A 16,331-nucleotide genomic window follows, 5' to 3' on the forward strand; every position below is an offset into this window, starting at 1 on the left:
GTAAACTGAAATTGTTACATCCCCCAGGAGGATGTCTCTTCTCCCTATTAACCCTTTGTTTTGTCCAGGCTCCACCTCCTCTGTCCTGATTGGATGTTGCGCAGAGTCCGGCTAATTGGTAATTAGCAGAGCACTATTTAAGGCCTGTGGAGCTGTGCTTCTGGGCCCTCTGGCCATTTTGGTTGCCATACTTGTGCAGGCTTGCATGCCTTTGTATTTTGTGTGAGCATTGTTGTTTCATGTTCAGACTGCTTGTAGGGGAGAGCTGCCTTTTGTTTTGACACCCTGTTTTCTCCTGTTTATGTGTTGTTAGGTAGGTTATGGTTATAGGTTGTATATTTTGTTTCTTTGGAGTTAGGTAAGTTTCTTTTATTTCAACATCAGGGATGTTTTGTTTGTTATGTTGGCCTTGGCTCTCCCTGACGTTATACCTCAGTCTGATCCCAGCACCAGTATTAAATAAAACTTCTAAAATTACCATCTTGGCTCCTCCTTCTCCATCCACCTTTATGTTTGTCCTTTCAACCCCCTAGACTAGCCAGGGGACGTAACAGAAATAAAAACACATTACTAAAAAAATCTATTCTAAGATTCACGTGACACATGACTGTTAAGTTAGGTAGAACTTCAAGGGACATGAAGTTCTTTGCTGACCTGTTTATCATCTTTGTAGCTGTGCAAAAGCAAAAGCTTTATTCAATTTCATATTATAACAACTACGACAACCACTCTGAAGTTTATAAACAAAAACAAGACACTGGGTGTCCATTTAGGGATCTACAGTTCTCAGCTAACACTCTTTGACTCTGAAAGTGAGTCAAAGGAGTGAGTCTGACTCATGAAGTTCAAGTACACTTCTAGTTTAACATTTGAGAACAGCAGCGGAGCACTGACCTGCTCTTCTGCTGACTGTGTCAATATGACTCATAAACTGAGACAAATTATCTCCAGGAACAGCTGAACAATAGAAGACAACAATAGAAGACAATAAATAATCACTACAAGCACATCTGTTCAGCTGTTTGCAGACACCAGAGAGTGACTTGTATTAGCATGTGTACATCATGAAATCTGTTGCTTTAGTACTTATAGTTAGTCAGCTTGTTTGGCCAACCAGTTAATGTTAGGTAGCTATATCTGAGTTTATGATTCCACTGGCTGTAGCTCAGGCGGTAGAGCAGGTCATCCAGTGATTGGAAGGTTGGTGGTTTGATCCCTGGCTCCTCCAGTATGCCAAGTATCCTTAGGTAAGACACTAACCCCGAGTTGCTCTCTGATGCATTCATCAGAATGTGAATGTAGTTAGAAAGCACTATGTGCATGTTGTATAGAGTGCTTTGAGTACTCCGGTAGAGTAGAAAGGCACTATATAAGAATCAGTCTATTTACTACTACTACTCTCACACTTCCAAACTAATGACTGGCTACATGCTTGAACATTATCGGTCTTTAATGTGGCTGCTATTTTATCAAATTAAGTAAACTGGCCTGTCTGAGCTACCATAGGGTGAGATGCAGGGTACACCCTGGACAGATTGCCAGTCTGACAAAGGACATGTTATTAGCAGTACAAGAATAAAGATTTTACTATTAATAGAAAATTTAACATTAGCTGCACTAGGTAGTTAGTTATAGGTGCAAAAACTCTATGTGCTGAGAAGTAGGAGGGAATTAACATGTTATTAACATTCAGCCTGGTCTTATTGAGCAACAATGCAAACAGCTCTCCCAGTCCCCACAGACTATGAAGTTTTTAAAGTGTGGAAGCAAGAGATTATTAACAACCAGGTCAAATTTATGGGAAACTGCATGAGCTGGCAGGGACCATCTGAATGCCCTCCCCGCCTTTCTTAAGACTGACAATGAGTAAATAAATAAACAATAAATAATAAACAAACGATTTGTGAAATTTGTTACGTATATTTCTTACCAGGAATTTTACTAATAACATATGGATTGCAAAATTTTAAAATGCAGTAAATTATCTGCTGTGAACCACTTGTTGTTGTGGATTAAACAAACAAACAAAAAACCCCAATATAAATACTGGACATTTCTTGTAAATCACTGCAGTAATTTTAAGACCAAAAGGAACTTTTACACACAGGTAAGAGAGTCCAGAGCATCACAGCAGATTCTTTCAATCCATTCAAACAGCTCCAACTCCCCACAGAAAGCCATCCACTTCCACACCTCGGCCCAAATATCACTATCTGTGCCCTGCTATGATTTAAACTCTTTTGGAAGAAATTGACAGAAGGTATTTACATGACACTGTTATGAAAAAAAATCTTCTTTGTACTTTAGAACAACATTACATTTTTTCAGTGCTTTATCATTTTAGTGCTTGTTGTTCAGCTAACGCCATCATTTCCATTACATTTAAACTATCATCACAGCTAGTGACAAAATAAAGACCCTCTACATTTAGGAAGCAACTGCGATCTCTACCTGTCTGTGAAACTTTCTCAGTAAATGGCATTGGTGTGTTTTGTCCTTTAATAAAATTAATAAAAGAAGATTTATTTCTGATTGCAATCCAGAGTATACTAATAAAACTGGTCTTAAGATATCTGCAAACTTTGTGACATCATGTTGAATTTATAATAAAGTGTAACTTAAAAATAATGATTAGGGTTAGGGCAGCACTGGCATCCATTCTGTTCATAATTTTTATGGACAGAATTTCTGGGCACAGCCAAGTGGCCGACACTTTCACTTGGGTCTCAGACTCTCATCTCTGCTTTTCATGGATGATGCGCTTTTGTTGGATTCATCAGGTGATGGCCTCCAACTCCCACTGGAACGGTTTGCAGCCAAGTGTGAACCAGTGGAAATGAGAATCAGCACCTCCAAATCTTAGGCCATGGTCCTCAACCGGAAAAGGGTAGAGTGCTGTTGTCCTCTAGCCCTGTAAACCCTGTGTTAGAGAATAAAATTAGTATTAATGTCATGTTAAGTGGGTCCAACTCTTGGCTCCGCCTGGAGCCTGCATCCACACCACAATTACCTAGAAACCAAAATCAGTGAGTAAATACAAACTTCAGACTTGCAAACAACTGTAGGGTCATAGGAGTAATAAGGCATCCAACACCACAGACACAAGTGTGCCATGTGCAGTTTATTTCCCCAAATCATTAAAAACACTACTGTTGCCATAATTTCCCCAAATCATGGATCATCCCATCTGTTTAATCAAAACTACTGTAACCAGTGACTTTTATTAAGTAATGTCACTCACTTGTTTTCACACTATGAGCTCAACAGTGATATGATAATGAGCCCAACACTAAGATGTTCTGTAATCACTACACAACTTGCTTCATTTCACTCATGTCTGCCTGTGTGATGCCGAATCCTCCACAAAGACCCTCAGAAAAAAAAAATTAGCAGCGGAGCGTCCGGAGGTCAGGTCTGGATCAACAGATTCCAGAGGTGCTGCTGTAAATCATGTGGTCAGCCCTCCTTTTCTGTGAAAGGAGTAATACTGATTTTAACACAGTATGTGTTAAAATGTGTATTCAATGTACATTGAATACACATTTTCCCACTGTACTGTGTTACTATAACCAACAAGCAGCCAGTAAAACACAGTTTCCTCCACACAAAATCAGTAACACAGAAAAGTGGCAGCTAAAGGGTCAAGTCGGCAAGGCCCGCCCACACTCATGTGGACTTCCAGTCTCTGCCGTCCTCCTGCTCCTGCAAAACAAGCAAACAAAAACACATACATCCACATTTTTTTTCACTGTTTGGGGTGGATTAGGCATTAGAAGTGACTAATCCTAAAATAGTTACCGTCTTCTCAATTTCAAGTCAGTCACACTTGCTCCACATCATCAGTCCAGTCACAGTCCATTCATATGCATTAATACCAATGACATGCATTTGTACCAATCATTGCTGACAGTGGAAAACCGCGCACTAATTTAAGTATCTACTGACAGCAATATTACGTCATTCCAAAAATAAAAACAATTATTATTGCTTTTGAAATGGATTGAATCGCTACAATCCTTTTAAACACAGGACTTACCATCTAATATGGTCAGCGTCCTAGGTAGATGTACTTCTCCTAAGCCATTGTAATCTGGAGAAGCTCACCTTGTATTTGCTCTCAGTAAAGTATTTTATAGCACTTTTACTCCCAATCTTGCAGGCCTGCTTTTAAATCATCAACACACAAAATATCACCCCCAGAGGGATAATACCTGGCAGGTTTTTTCCTAAGTGCACTGTTGCAAAAAAAACAAAACATATTAGGCGTTGTTCAGGACATGTCTAAATATATATGAAAAAATAAACCTGTGTTTCTCTTACAAAAAGAAAACAACCCTAACCTAACTGGCAGAATCAGCCTGGTACTAAAACAAAAAAACCTGCCATGCAGTGCTGCAGTCACTGCTTCTGTTCATGTTCCCCACATCATATTTACTGGTTGTCCACAAGTGCTCCAGAATATCACACAATTCTGGAAAGTCTGGGGCCAACCAACATAGATCCACCTGCTAAATACACCGAGAAAACTTCATGGCAGTGTTTCATCACTGGAATGTGAATTTCTTCCCCAGGCCTGTGCTTTTTACACTCATTTTTCATTTTCACAGACCCAATCATTTCATTTAGCTTTTCACCCTTTGTTTGTTTTTTTCTCCAAAAGTAAACGTGCAACATGTCATCATGTATTTCACAAAACAAGTTTGTTTTTATGTAATCAGAGGTGTTTATCTGGGTGCAAGCTTCACCCATACATCAGAAACAGGAAACTCATTTCAACCCTCTGCTACATCTTATTCACTTGTTTTATAATCCAGTCATCTTTCCCTGATCTAGTAACAATCAACTAATTTGCATATCAGCTGATAACCCACTAAGCTGACAGGACCACAGAAATGCATGTTCAAAATATTATCACAAAAGAGAATTTCCTTCATACAGTAAATTACTTATGCTGCACCAATCAAGCAGAAAGCATCTCACAATTCACTGTTAACAACCAAATTTGTTGTCTGATCACTGGTTGGTCATACCAAATCTCTCTTTTTTTTCCCTTTCACAAAAGTTAAACTGTTGTCCTGCAATCTTGAGACACTCAACATTTGATAACAAGTGTCTGTTAAATTTACACTGTTTTAACACTGATGGGAGATAACAAGCTGATCTTCATTGCATGTGTGTGTGTGTTAGTAGGCAGGTTGAATGGATGTGTGTGCAGTGGAGCTGCATATTCAGCAGGGCATGTCCTTAAAGCTGCACTTCCTTCACATTTCTCTGTTTATGTGTGTTTGTGTGCGTTTCATTTTTACCTTTGTTGCGACTCTTTCTCAACCTCCACAAGACAGACGGCCACAGTTTTCCAACCCAATTGTCACATTAACAACAACAGATTTCATTTTTCCTCCATGCTCTCTTCCCACTTCTCACAGCTTCTGTCTCTCTGCCACATCTGTAGCAGTTCACGGTTGTGGCGTGTCAGGGGCCCAGTGGGCTGTTCTTCGTCAGCTTTTCCTTATGTCTTTCACTCTTTTCAGTCTCTTCCTTTGCCATTTCAACTCCCAGTATGGCAAATATGAAACTCAGACAGTCTTCTCAAGTCCATTCATACACTGTGATGTCGCTGGTGAACCTCTCGGCTTGTGATTGGGAGCACATGCTTCCATCGACGATTGCATTTGTACATGCTGCTGAACCCTTCAAGGTTTAAGGTAGTGACCGAAAGAACAAGATTGTGGAAACAAGCGGCGGAAAAAAGCTTCGTCTGAAGGGTGGCTGGCCTCTCCCTTAGAGATAGAGTGAGAAGTTAAGCCATCCGAGAGGGGCTCAGAGTAGAGCCGCCAGTTGAGGTGATTCGGGCATCTGACAAGGATGCCTCCTGGGTGCCTCCTGGGTGAGGTGTTCCAGGCATGCGCAACCAGGAGGAAGCTCCGGGGCAGACCCAGGACACGCTGGAGAGATTATATCTCTTGGCTGGCCTGGGAACGCCTTGGTGTTCCCCCGGATAAGCTGGAGGTGGCTGGTGTTGTGAAATCAGTTTTACCCCGGTTCTTTTTATTCCTCGAGCATCCAGAGATGGCACCGGACTCAGTAGTCATTTTCACAAAATCTTTATTCATCTTTATTCATCTTCATTTACTCATCTTCATTTATCTTTACTCTTCTTCATTTATCCTCATTTATGCATGCACTTCTAGAAGGGAAGACGAGGCCGGTGTCCCTCTCCAAAATCTTCACTCCTTTGTCTGTGAAACACAGTTTTATAGAAGGACCCCATCATAAAACCCCCTAACGGTGTGCTGCAACCTCTGTGTCTGTGTCTATGTGCACGAGCACATGAATGCCTACATGTGCGCGTTCCCGCATGCCTATATGAGTGCTCTTGTGTGACTGTGTGCACATGAGTGAGTGTGCGTGTGGATGTGTGTGCGTGACAGTTAAAACACTGTGGGTGTAGGTAACTCCCTAGAGGTCATAAAAACCCCTCTCACTACCAGACCACAGGTATCCAGTTACAATATTGAGACACCCCCACCCCCATCCTCTGGGGAATTTCCACTCAGCATTAACTCTTCTCTGTTTTACTTTCACAGCTCAAGTGGGGGAGGGGTACAATCTACTCCTAAGTTCACGACAGAGTCAGCCTTTATTATATTGAGGGCAGTGTCAGTGTCTCTACAACAGTTCTACATTCTATGATAACACATTTCTAAACTCTAAATCAGCTAAATATTCTACACTGGGGAGAGGGAGGTCTGGGGTTCTCTTCTTAGGCTTCCCCATGCCTGGCCCCACATAAGAGGAAAAAGATGGATGGATAGTAAAAAAAAAATGTAATTCTCTATTAACACCAGTGACTGTGGTGTTTGTAAAAGCATGTTTGTTTTTTGTTTTTAAATCTAAAAACTTCATGAACTTGTTAATATGGAATTAAAAGATCCTTTAACACTTGAAGCTACTGTAGGTCATGCTCTCCTTCTGCACTCCCGAGCTGCCAGCCTCTCTCACCTTTTCTCTTTGTTCATGTTTGATTGTAGGAATGGAGTCCGCTGTGCAGGTCACCAAATACTGACACAAGTACCTGCACTTTGCTGTACTGTAATTTATTGTATCATAAAAGTCCTTCTTGGCAAAATGAAACATTTAGATTAGATGTTAAAACGTGAGCTCTCCACTCCCTTTTTTCATAACAGGAAACCTGCATAAAATTGGATCAATTATGGAAGGCCTACTTAGAGTAACTAAAGAACTCTCTATACAGTAGTTTCTACAAACCACTTGAAGGCTGTAAAAAGATAGATGTGCACTTACAGTTGTCAGTTTCCACTGTTAGAAATGTTACCAGGAAACTTCAGTAAATGGATATGGTGGAAGCTCAGATGAACAAAGCTTTAAGACGATCACACAAACCTTTCACATGAGTGCCAAATATCTGCAGGACAGTGTAGCTGACACAGCAGTGGTAATGATCTGCTTTTAGATTAGTCTGGTTACTGCAGGGGTTTTATTTTGGATGCTTTACAATTGTAATAGACACAAGGGTGAAGTGAAGTAAATCTACTAAACCAAAGGTGTTAATAGTTTATCTATTTTGTCATTTACTCCAATCAGACCTGCCACAGCAGTCACATAGCTCAAGAGAGGATCCTCTTGATTGTGTGGAGTTCATTCTGTCTTTGTGTAATGGAGCAACTCAGGAGTTTTTACCTGTTAGAGCTCTGACCTGTCCTTTTGATTAGTCATTCTGCTGATAACACCTTTATGGTGCAATACATACAAATCACACAGCAAAAAAAACAAACAACATTTGTTCCTGTTTTTGGAATTTGATCTTTTTTTTCTGGTTTGTGTTTAGTTTGAAAACACCCTCTCAGGCAGCAATAAAAGAAAGCAGCTCCCACTCTGTGCAGGAATCCCGTACAAAGAAGCTTCAGCAGCTCTTCATCAAAGGTTGAGACTTAAAGCTCCAACATGATCTTGCTCCTCTTCTTGTTCAGTCTGGCTCTGGGTGCTCCTTCTGAGACTCATTCTGATGGAAGTGAAGTGAAGCTACAACTTGGTAACCATCCCATATTCTAAATCTTCCCTCCCCTCCTTTATTTCAGCTTTGTGTGTGTGTGTGTGTGTGTGTGTGTGTGTGTGTGTGTGTGTGTGTGTGTGTGTGTGTGTGTGTGTGTGTGTGTGTGTGTGTGTGTGTGTGTGTGGGTTTTTATTATCTTAATTACATTTTAGTCAAACACATAGATTTTTTTCTGCATGTCAGATGGGTTCTACTATACTGTATAATTATGATAAAGTCCTGCCTGTAAACATAATAAGAGCAGCTTACTTCACTGCATGTTTTAACTTTCACCATGTCAGCTGTGCAGACATGCTTTTCTGATATTCTTCAGAGGTTAGATCAAAGAAAAATGTCAGTCACACTGACAAAAACAGTTATTGTTTGTTTTTCATTTCATTTATTGTTGTTCTGACAGCTGTGTCTTCTTCAGATGACCACAGAGTTCAACTACTGCGTGGAAGCTGTCCCCTGTTCTGGTACAGTTTCAATGGCCGCTGCTACAAATATGTGGCCACACAGATGAGCTGGGCTGATGCAGAGCTCTACTGTGTGTCACAGCGAGCCAACCTGGTTTCTATCCACAGCAGGGAGGAAGAGGAGTTTGTTAAATTATTAATTAAGAACTTTGACCATGCTGAGCAATGGACCTGGATTGGACTCAGTGACATCCATAAAGAAGGCAGATGGATGTGGTCTGATGGTTGCGCTGTGAGTTTCACCTACTGGGATGCAGGACAACCAGACAACGCAGGAACAACTGAACACTGTGGTCACACTAACGTGTTTGAAGCAAAGAAGTGGAATGATAACACATGTTCTGTCAATTTAGCTTCTGTTTGTGCAACGCAGATAACCTGCCCTTAGAAACTCTGGGGTTACAGGGCCCATGAAAAAACATTCAAGCACGTATCTGGTGTCACAGACATGCGCTTGCATGTTTCATCAGCACGCATTTAGTACTTTAGAGATGGGATGAATGCAGAAAATACACCTCCTCACTGATCTTCCCAGAATTGATTTTAACAATAGATTTTCCATATTTGTAGAAACATGACAAATGTTTTGTTAGCTGTAGCTCAGGTCACCTACTAACTGGAAGGTTGGTGGTTCAATCCTAGTCTGCTCCAGTCTACATGTCAAATATTCTTGGGCAAGATACTAACCCCATGTTGCTCTCTGATGTATCCATCAGACTGTGAATGCGGTGTGAATGTTAGTTAGTAACAACTTAGGAAAAAGTGCTTGTGTGATTGGGTGAATAAACAAGTTGTGTAAAGTGTTCTGTAAGAACCAGTCCATTTACATGAACAGTCAATCACTTCAACTCTGAGATGAATAAATAAAATCTTTTAAACACCCTTTAAAGATTGTGTTATAAAAAAAAAAAGTTTTTTTCCTCAAAACCTTACTGACCTCCATAAAGAAGGCAGCTGGATGTGGTCTGATGGTTGTGCAGTAGATTTTGTCTACTGGGATGCAGGACAACCAAATAACTGATGCAAAGAAGTGGAATGACTGCCCATGTTCTGCCATTTTACCTTCTGTTTGTGCAGTATGGATAAACTGCACTCAGAAACTACAATTTACATTTTCCCTGCACTGTTGATGCTGTCTGTCTTTAGTGTGTTTTTGCAAAAGTCACAAAATTCCACGGACGTCGATTTTCATAAATGTGGAAACAACCACTGGCAGCTGCACTCAAAGGGAATATTTACTCATCGTTTCAATGTCCAAATTTACGAAAGCAAAGACGAAAGCAAAGATAAATGGTTAAAAACTGCTCTAAAGTAAAAAGGAATGAAAAGCTATAAATGAAAATTCATGATCAGTGCCTCCATTGTGTATCTCTGGGGTTACGAGACATCAGTTACCACATTTCATCTGTAGTAGTTGACAAACACTAAGTATTACAAAAGGAAACAAATGGAAAAATCTAGTTAGGATCTGTTGTTTGGCTTTATCCCAAAACACACACAGAGAAGTATATCACTGAGGAGGTGAGGAGAGAGGTACAGCAGTGAGTGTCTACAGCCACAGCCTGTAAAGCTAACATCCAAAGAAGAGGTTTGACTGTTCTTCAGGAAACATACAAAGAGGACCACTTACCTACGGTATGCAAACTTATGGTATGTGTACAGCAACTGGTCTACTTTTGCAACCTAAATGGGCTTTTGGCCACTGTTAGCCACTGTTAGCCACTGTAGCTGCCAGTAGTGATAAAGACTCCAAAATTAAAAGCAAAACTAGAGAAAATCAGTAAGATAAGATAAGATAAGATAAGATAAGATAAGATAACCTTTATTAGTCCCACACGTGGGAAATTTGTTTTGTCACAGCAGGAAGTGGACAGTGCAAAAGCCATGACGCAAAAACCAGAACACAACAAGAACAAATACAGTACACAGCTGTACAGAATAGAATAAAATAATATACTATATACAGTAGAATAAAACAGAACAAAAATATACAATAAGACAAAAATAGAACACGAATGCTATATACAACTGAGTAAAAATACAACGATGCCAGAAAAGATCATTGCACCTAGTGTTATTGCACATGTGTGGATGTGTGTGTTTGTTCAGTTAAAGTCTTTGTTGTGGAGTCTGACAGCAGTGGGGAGGAAAGACCTGCGAAATCTCTCCGTCCCACACCGTGGGTGCCGCAGTCTCCCACTGAAGGAGCTGCTCAGTGCTGTCACAGTCTGCTGCATGGGGTGGGAGACGTTGTCCAACAGGGATGACAGCTTAGCCGCCATTCTCCTGTCACTCACCACCTCCACTGGGTCCAGAGGGCATCCTAGAACAGAGCTGGCCCTTCGGATCACCCTGTTCAGTCTCTTCCTGTCCCCAGCAGAGACAGGGTGATCCGAAGGGCCAGCTCTGTTCTAGGATGCCCTCTGGGACAAGGGAAGGGACAAGAAGAGAGCAACGGTTTGTAAAATCACTCCTCGATGATCTTTTTCCAGTTGTCAATTTCATTTGCGCCAAAGTCATGTGAAATGGATTCACAAGATTCATGCTTCCTAAATTGACAGATTAGCAGATAATCTTTAGGAACTGATGATTGTGACATTGAAATTACTTATACATGTGATTCTTCACTGCTAGCATAAATTTTATTTTGTTTAATTTGTTTATTTTGAGAAGTGTAGAAGTGGGTTCTCTGAAAGGAAGGAAGGAATCTTCTTGCATGGAGAGGAGGAGGGGGGTTTATTCAGTCTTTGTTTACTGGAGCAGCTCAGCAGTTTCTCCTTTTCTCTTCCCACATAGCAAGCAGGTATGGCCCGGATCTGGTATCAAGCCGGCACTGCTGACTGACTTCTGGCATGACAAGACATATGTCATCCAGATATGGGCCAGGCCTGGCATAGATGGCACCGTCTATGTCATGGTATGCCACATCTGGCTCGATTGTGGTTTAGTTTATGTGGCCCAGGGTCATAGAAAACAGGTCTGGCCCAGATCTGGCATCAAGCTGGCACTTCTGACTGACTGGTGTCATGGCAGGGTGTATGTCAACCAGATATGGGCCAGGTCTGGCAATGATGCACTATTTATGTTCCTATTTTTCTATTTTAGTTAGAAGATCCAAATGCCATGTTGCAATACTATACTTCTATGGTAGCCAATGTTTCAAATTCAGGTTTGACAGGTTTGTGAGTTTACACTTTATCCCAAAATCTAGTGAGGGTTTACTTACCTTTGCCAGTGGGTGGCTGTAGCTCAGGTGGTAGAGCAGCTCACCTATTGATCGGAAGGTTAATGATTCGATCCCTGGCTTCTCCAGTCTCCATGTCGAGAGTGTGAGTGTTAATGTGTATGTAGTTAGGAAGCACTCAGTTAAGAGAAAGTGTCTGATTGGGTGAATGCGGCCTGGTCCAAACCAGGTTTGCCATTGGTAAGCCACACATGGGCCAGCAAAGTACCACCAGTGTGTCTGCAACTGGCCCATGTGTGGGCCACCAAAGGGCCGTCATTCTTTGCGGTATGTGGGCCATGTGTAAGCACATTGTGTGGGCCAGATCTGGGCCATACCAATTTTGCTATGTAGGTTATTGTTCTACCTCTGACCTGTAAGTGTGATTAATCATTATGCTGATAATGCCTTTTATAATACAACAGATGTCCAACTATGGCCTTTTCAAGGTTATGTTAAATATTCCCAGTGACTTTCTCTCATTTAACTAATTAACTTCTGTAGTTATAATTATTATTATTTTATATACGTGCATCTATGGATTCTTTCTTATCTTTTCTTTTTTTTTTCTTAAGAGCATTAGAGCAATAGATTTACACCCAATATCGGAGACTCTGGAGGTGGAAAGAGAGTCTTTAACCATAACCAGGAGTTAAAGTGGGCTGGAAGGATCCTGAACTGTATTCTGGTTCCTTCGATTAATGAGCAGTTAAATCTGATAGGCAGATGAATGTGTGTTACTGGGAATCAGTTAAATTATCATGTACTGCAGTCTGGTGTTGAGTTCACTAATAGAGCAACAAGAAAATAAAGACATCTGACAGCTCGCTTATCTGTGCTGCTGAACTATGTTCTTCTGAAATGCCTTGAAAAACAAACTGAAGAAACAAATGAAATTTTTTGTTATTCAGAGGTTGCATGAAAATACTACAACAGGCAGTTTTGTTCAGGCTAAACTAGTTTATACTAATGAACTGTGCTGGGCTGACCTGTCCTGTTTGATCAACCCGTTCTCACTCCCAAAGCGTAACATTTTACACTAGGCAACAAATCGTCACCATATTACGTTTTCGCCTACCCACCACGTTCCTAAATGACGACCTCGGAAAAAACAGGAAATATGAGAACCGTCTGGACTGAATCTACACATGTTCGCTCTTTTTCTTCAAATCGCTTAGAAACACGCTATTTAACTTCATTAAAGTCCTGGTTAAGGTCAGGAATAAGGTTATGGTCAGGGCTAGGGATAAGGTTAGGTTTAGGGCTGGAATACAGGGCTGGAACATCTATTACCGCGGAAGCGTCATTGCACTGGATCCCAGCCATAACCCGCCGCGTACCATAAGAACGCCGAAGGTCTCCTTTCGCGTTCCTCAGGAACGCCGCGGGACGTGACAAAACGTCGACATGTTAGGCCTCGGGAGTGAGAACGCTCTGACATGTCAGTTATGAGGAGTGAAGGAAAAAATACAAGATTGATGATACAGGATCTGGATCAGATGGAGAAACAGGCGGAGGAGGCAGGAAGCCAGCAAGAGGTAGGAAGGCATCAAAATGAATAGCACAAACATGTCTGCCTGTTAAATATAGAACATCAGCCACCATGTTTTAACTCAACTCTAAAGGTAAATACTTCAAGTCCCTCTTCCAGCCTTGCGAGCTATAACCTCCAACCTCTTTGTTGTGTCGTGCCTCTCCCAGGTCGTGGCCGTGGCCGACGAGGTCCAAACGTACAGAGCTCCGGTGACCACAAAGCACGCTCGGAGCTGAAAACAAAGGATCAGATCATGAAGCAGCGCAAGAAAAAGCAGAAGCACCAGTTCCTGCAGGGCGGGGGGATGAGGAAGCTCCGCTCCAAGAACAAAAAGTGGCTCGGAGAAGTTAAAAAGTCAGGTTTTGGAAGGGGTGGCCATAAGAAAGGCAAGCTGAGGAAGAAACTGGGAGGAGGACAGAGGGTTGATGGTGTGGAGGACATCACGAGGAACTGGGTGATAAGCGTCAGAATCATCTGAGAACATCACCAAAGATTTTCCTGGTGCTTTGTGTGACTGTAGATTAAGGAGAAAATCATTTGTGAATCTTTACACTGCAGAAATGCACGTCACTTCTTCCTTGATGGCCTGCTGAACTCTGCGTTTGCCACAGAGTTATGTTTAATTATGATCCACTAACCTGGATTTACTACTTGTAAGCATGTTGGCAGTCTAATAAAAGTGTTTTGGAGTACTGAAATATGTCTTATCAAAATGGTAAAATACAGATATTAAATATTGTGTGCTTAATTTGCAGTTAGTTTCAAAAATCGTCTCGCCCATCTTTTCTTAAAATAAGAGGTGCTCTATAAAAATGACATTAAATTCTGTAAACGTGCTCTATTTGCAATTATTTATCATTACTGTTGTCCAAGTGGTCTCATTTCAAAGTTGAAAGCGAGCATCGGAACGGGCAAGAAAGGCGACTTTTAATTGACTTTGAATGTGTTGTGGGCAGTGGCGTGCACAGACATTTTGGGGGGCAAGTGCTCCAGGGGGAAAAAAGGGCACTTTTTGCATATGTGGAAAACCTTTTCTTTGTATAATAAAATTTGACTTTTATTTTCTCCTTTCTCAGCCTCTCTTTCCTAGGCATTATGCTTGCTGAAATTAGTAAATAAATAGACCAAAATGTATGAGAACGAATAAGACTGACTGTGGTCATTACAAGAACAGGGCAGAATGGTCGTTTTCACAGGCAATTGGGAACTGCCTATTTTTCCTTTAGCAAATTAATGTGTTAATGTTGCCAATATGTTACACCAAAAAAAATTAACATGTCTAACCAGTGCTTCTCAAAACTTTTAACATGCACCACCCCCAACACCGTACCCTTCAAACTACCAATAACAACGTCACTGTTCTGTCACAATCAGGTCACAACACAGTGCGTAAATGTCTGCGAGCATCGCTGAGTCAGTAACAACCAGTTAGGCTAAAGACTGCATCTTTAGACAGTTGGACGGTGTTCTAACTTTCTCACAGGAGACACCTACTAAAGACAGTCAAAGACATTAATTTCAATCTTACCAAAGTAGGACAGTAGTTGACGTTAATTATGGAAAGGCTAATCCACAAAAACGGAGAAACGTCCATAATTCTATTATTCATAATCATGTCAAGGTTTTAGGTTTTTCTGCAGTTCCATCTCTAAAAAGTGTGATGTCTTCCCGTCACTGACTTCAGTTTGAAAACTTTGTATTTATTCACAGATTTCCGTGAGATCATCCTAAAATTTGTAACGAAAAATGGGCTCAAAAGAGCCCTCTGCCTAACGGCATGTAGCCTTAGCCTATAGCATAACGTGATATTTTCAATAGTGTATGCAAAAAGGTCGGAATTGATGGAGAGTGGGGTTGCCTAAATGGTTTAGGTTACATTTTAAATGTGTCGTTTTTTTGTTTATCCATATGGATGGATGGAGGGGTAAGCTGGCAAAGTTTGTCATGTGCAGTTTCTGACAGGCTACTTCACAACAAAACAATTGCAGGTTGGTCTTAGAGGGCAAACAGAATAATTTCACTCGATTCATGGGTTACCTGACTGGTTGGGAAGGGAAAGAGCTGCCGTGTTGTCCGCCGTGGCTCCCAGTCGCTATAGTCAGCCTACTATGCCTACTCCAAGTAGTCCTGTGTCATGCCGCTGCTACACGCCTCACAACAAATGAACTGCAAGCGTGTTCACGTGACACGGTGACAGTGAAAAAGCGACAGGGTTCGGGTGTCTTTGAAGAAGGGGCACAAATCAAGCCATTATTTTCACACCTTTTTAAATCGCGCAGCTTTAAAAAAAAAAAAATCACGTCTTTCAAAAGGGCACTTTTTTGGACTGAGGGCAAAAGGGCAAGTGCTTCAGCACCACCTCGTCTCTATCTGTGCACGCCAGTGGTTGTGGTTACTGATATCAGATGGGCTGGGTTGAGAAACTGGCTTAGAATTCCTCTTGCCTTCAGCATGGCCACGCCCCTCTGACTTCTGCAATCAACAAGGCATTTTTACCCAGGGAAATGTTTATTTCGCTTTTCAGTTTGGACTGTTCTCTGTAAATTCCTGAGAAAATTTGAGAAGATCAGGAGTGTCTGAAAAACGTAAAACAGCCCATCTGTCACCAACAGCAATGCTGCCTTCAAAGTCACTTAAATCACCCTTTTTTTTTTCTGGCATGTGATTGGCTGATTAGATATTTGCATTCACAAGCAGCTGAATAGGTTAGTGCAGGGGTCAGCAACCTGCGGCTCTTTAGTCCTTTTAGTGCGGCTCTGCGTGGTTTGGGAAAATAAATTATTTTTTTAAGTAATTAGCTGAAGTGTATTTTATTTATGTTAGTTCTTTTTTAACTTGTAGTTCTAAATTGGAAGATTACTGTGATATTGAAATGAAATATAAATATAAAATTATATTCTATTAGTTTTTGAACGCTCAAAATAAGCGTCACACTTGCGGAAGCCGATATACCCGCCGAAACGCCGTGCATTTATCGAGACTTTCAACCCCAGGTAGGCTAATTATCAATCTTCGGATCCACATTATGTCAGCAGCTCCACC

At 41.2% G+C, this 16,331-nt stretch overlaps 1 protein-coding gene across 2 annotated transcripts; it reads left to right on the top strand.

The window, feature by feature from the left end:
- The first annotated feature begins 7,858 nt into the window (after nt 1–7,858).
- Nucleotides 7,859–9,833, top strand: LOC146643965 (galactose-specific lectin nattectin-like). 2 transcript variants are annotated; one of them, XM_085395856.1, is made up of 2 exons: nt 7,859–8,053; nt 8,472–9,833. In XM_085395856.1, the coding sequence occupies exons 1-2, from the start codon at nt 7,966–7,968 to the stop codon at nt 8,918–8,920; spliced, it is 537 nt and encodes a 178-aa protein (XP_085251982.1). In that variant the 5' UTR covers nt 7,859–7,965; the 3' UTR covers nt 8,921–9,833. The 2 variants fall into 2 exon arrangements, with proteins under 2 accessions (XP_085251982.1, XP_085251983.1); XM_085395857.1 differs by having other exon boundaries at nt 7,860–8,053; nt 8,487–9,727.
- The last annotated feature ends 6,498 nt before the right edge of the window (nt 9,834–16,331 follow it).

This window comes from Rhamphochromis longiceps, linkage group LG22, assembly GCF_057381845.1.
Source record: "Rhamphochromis longiceps isolate RC_006_pf linkage group LG22, R_longiceps_female_GT1.1, whole genome shotgun sequence".
Lineage (NCBI taxonomy): Eukaryota > Metazoa > Chordata > Actinopteri > Cichliformes > Cichlidae > Rhamphochromis > Rhamphochromis longiceps.

Excerpts from the sequence above, each read along its gene's own strand:
- LOC146643965 (XM_085395856.1), top strand. The coding sequence starts at position 7,966 with ATGATCTTGCTCCTCTTCTTGTTCAGTCTGGCTCTGGGTGCTCCTTCT. Across the intron at positions 8,054-8,471 it reads TGAAGTGAAGCTACAACTTG|CTGTGTCTTCTTCAGATGAC; the intron begins GTAACCATCCCA and ends TTGTTCTGACAG.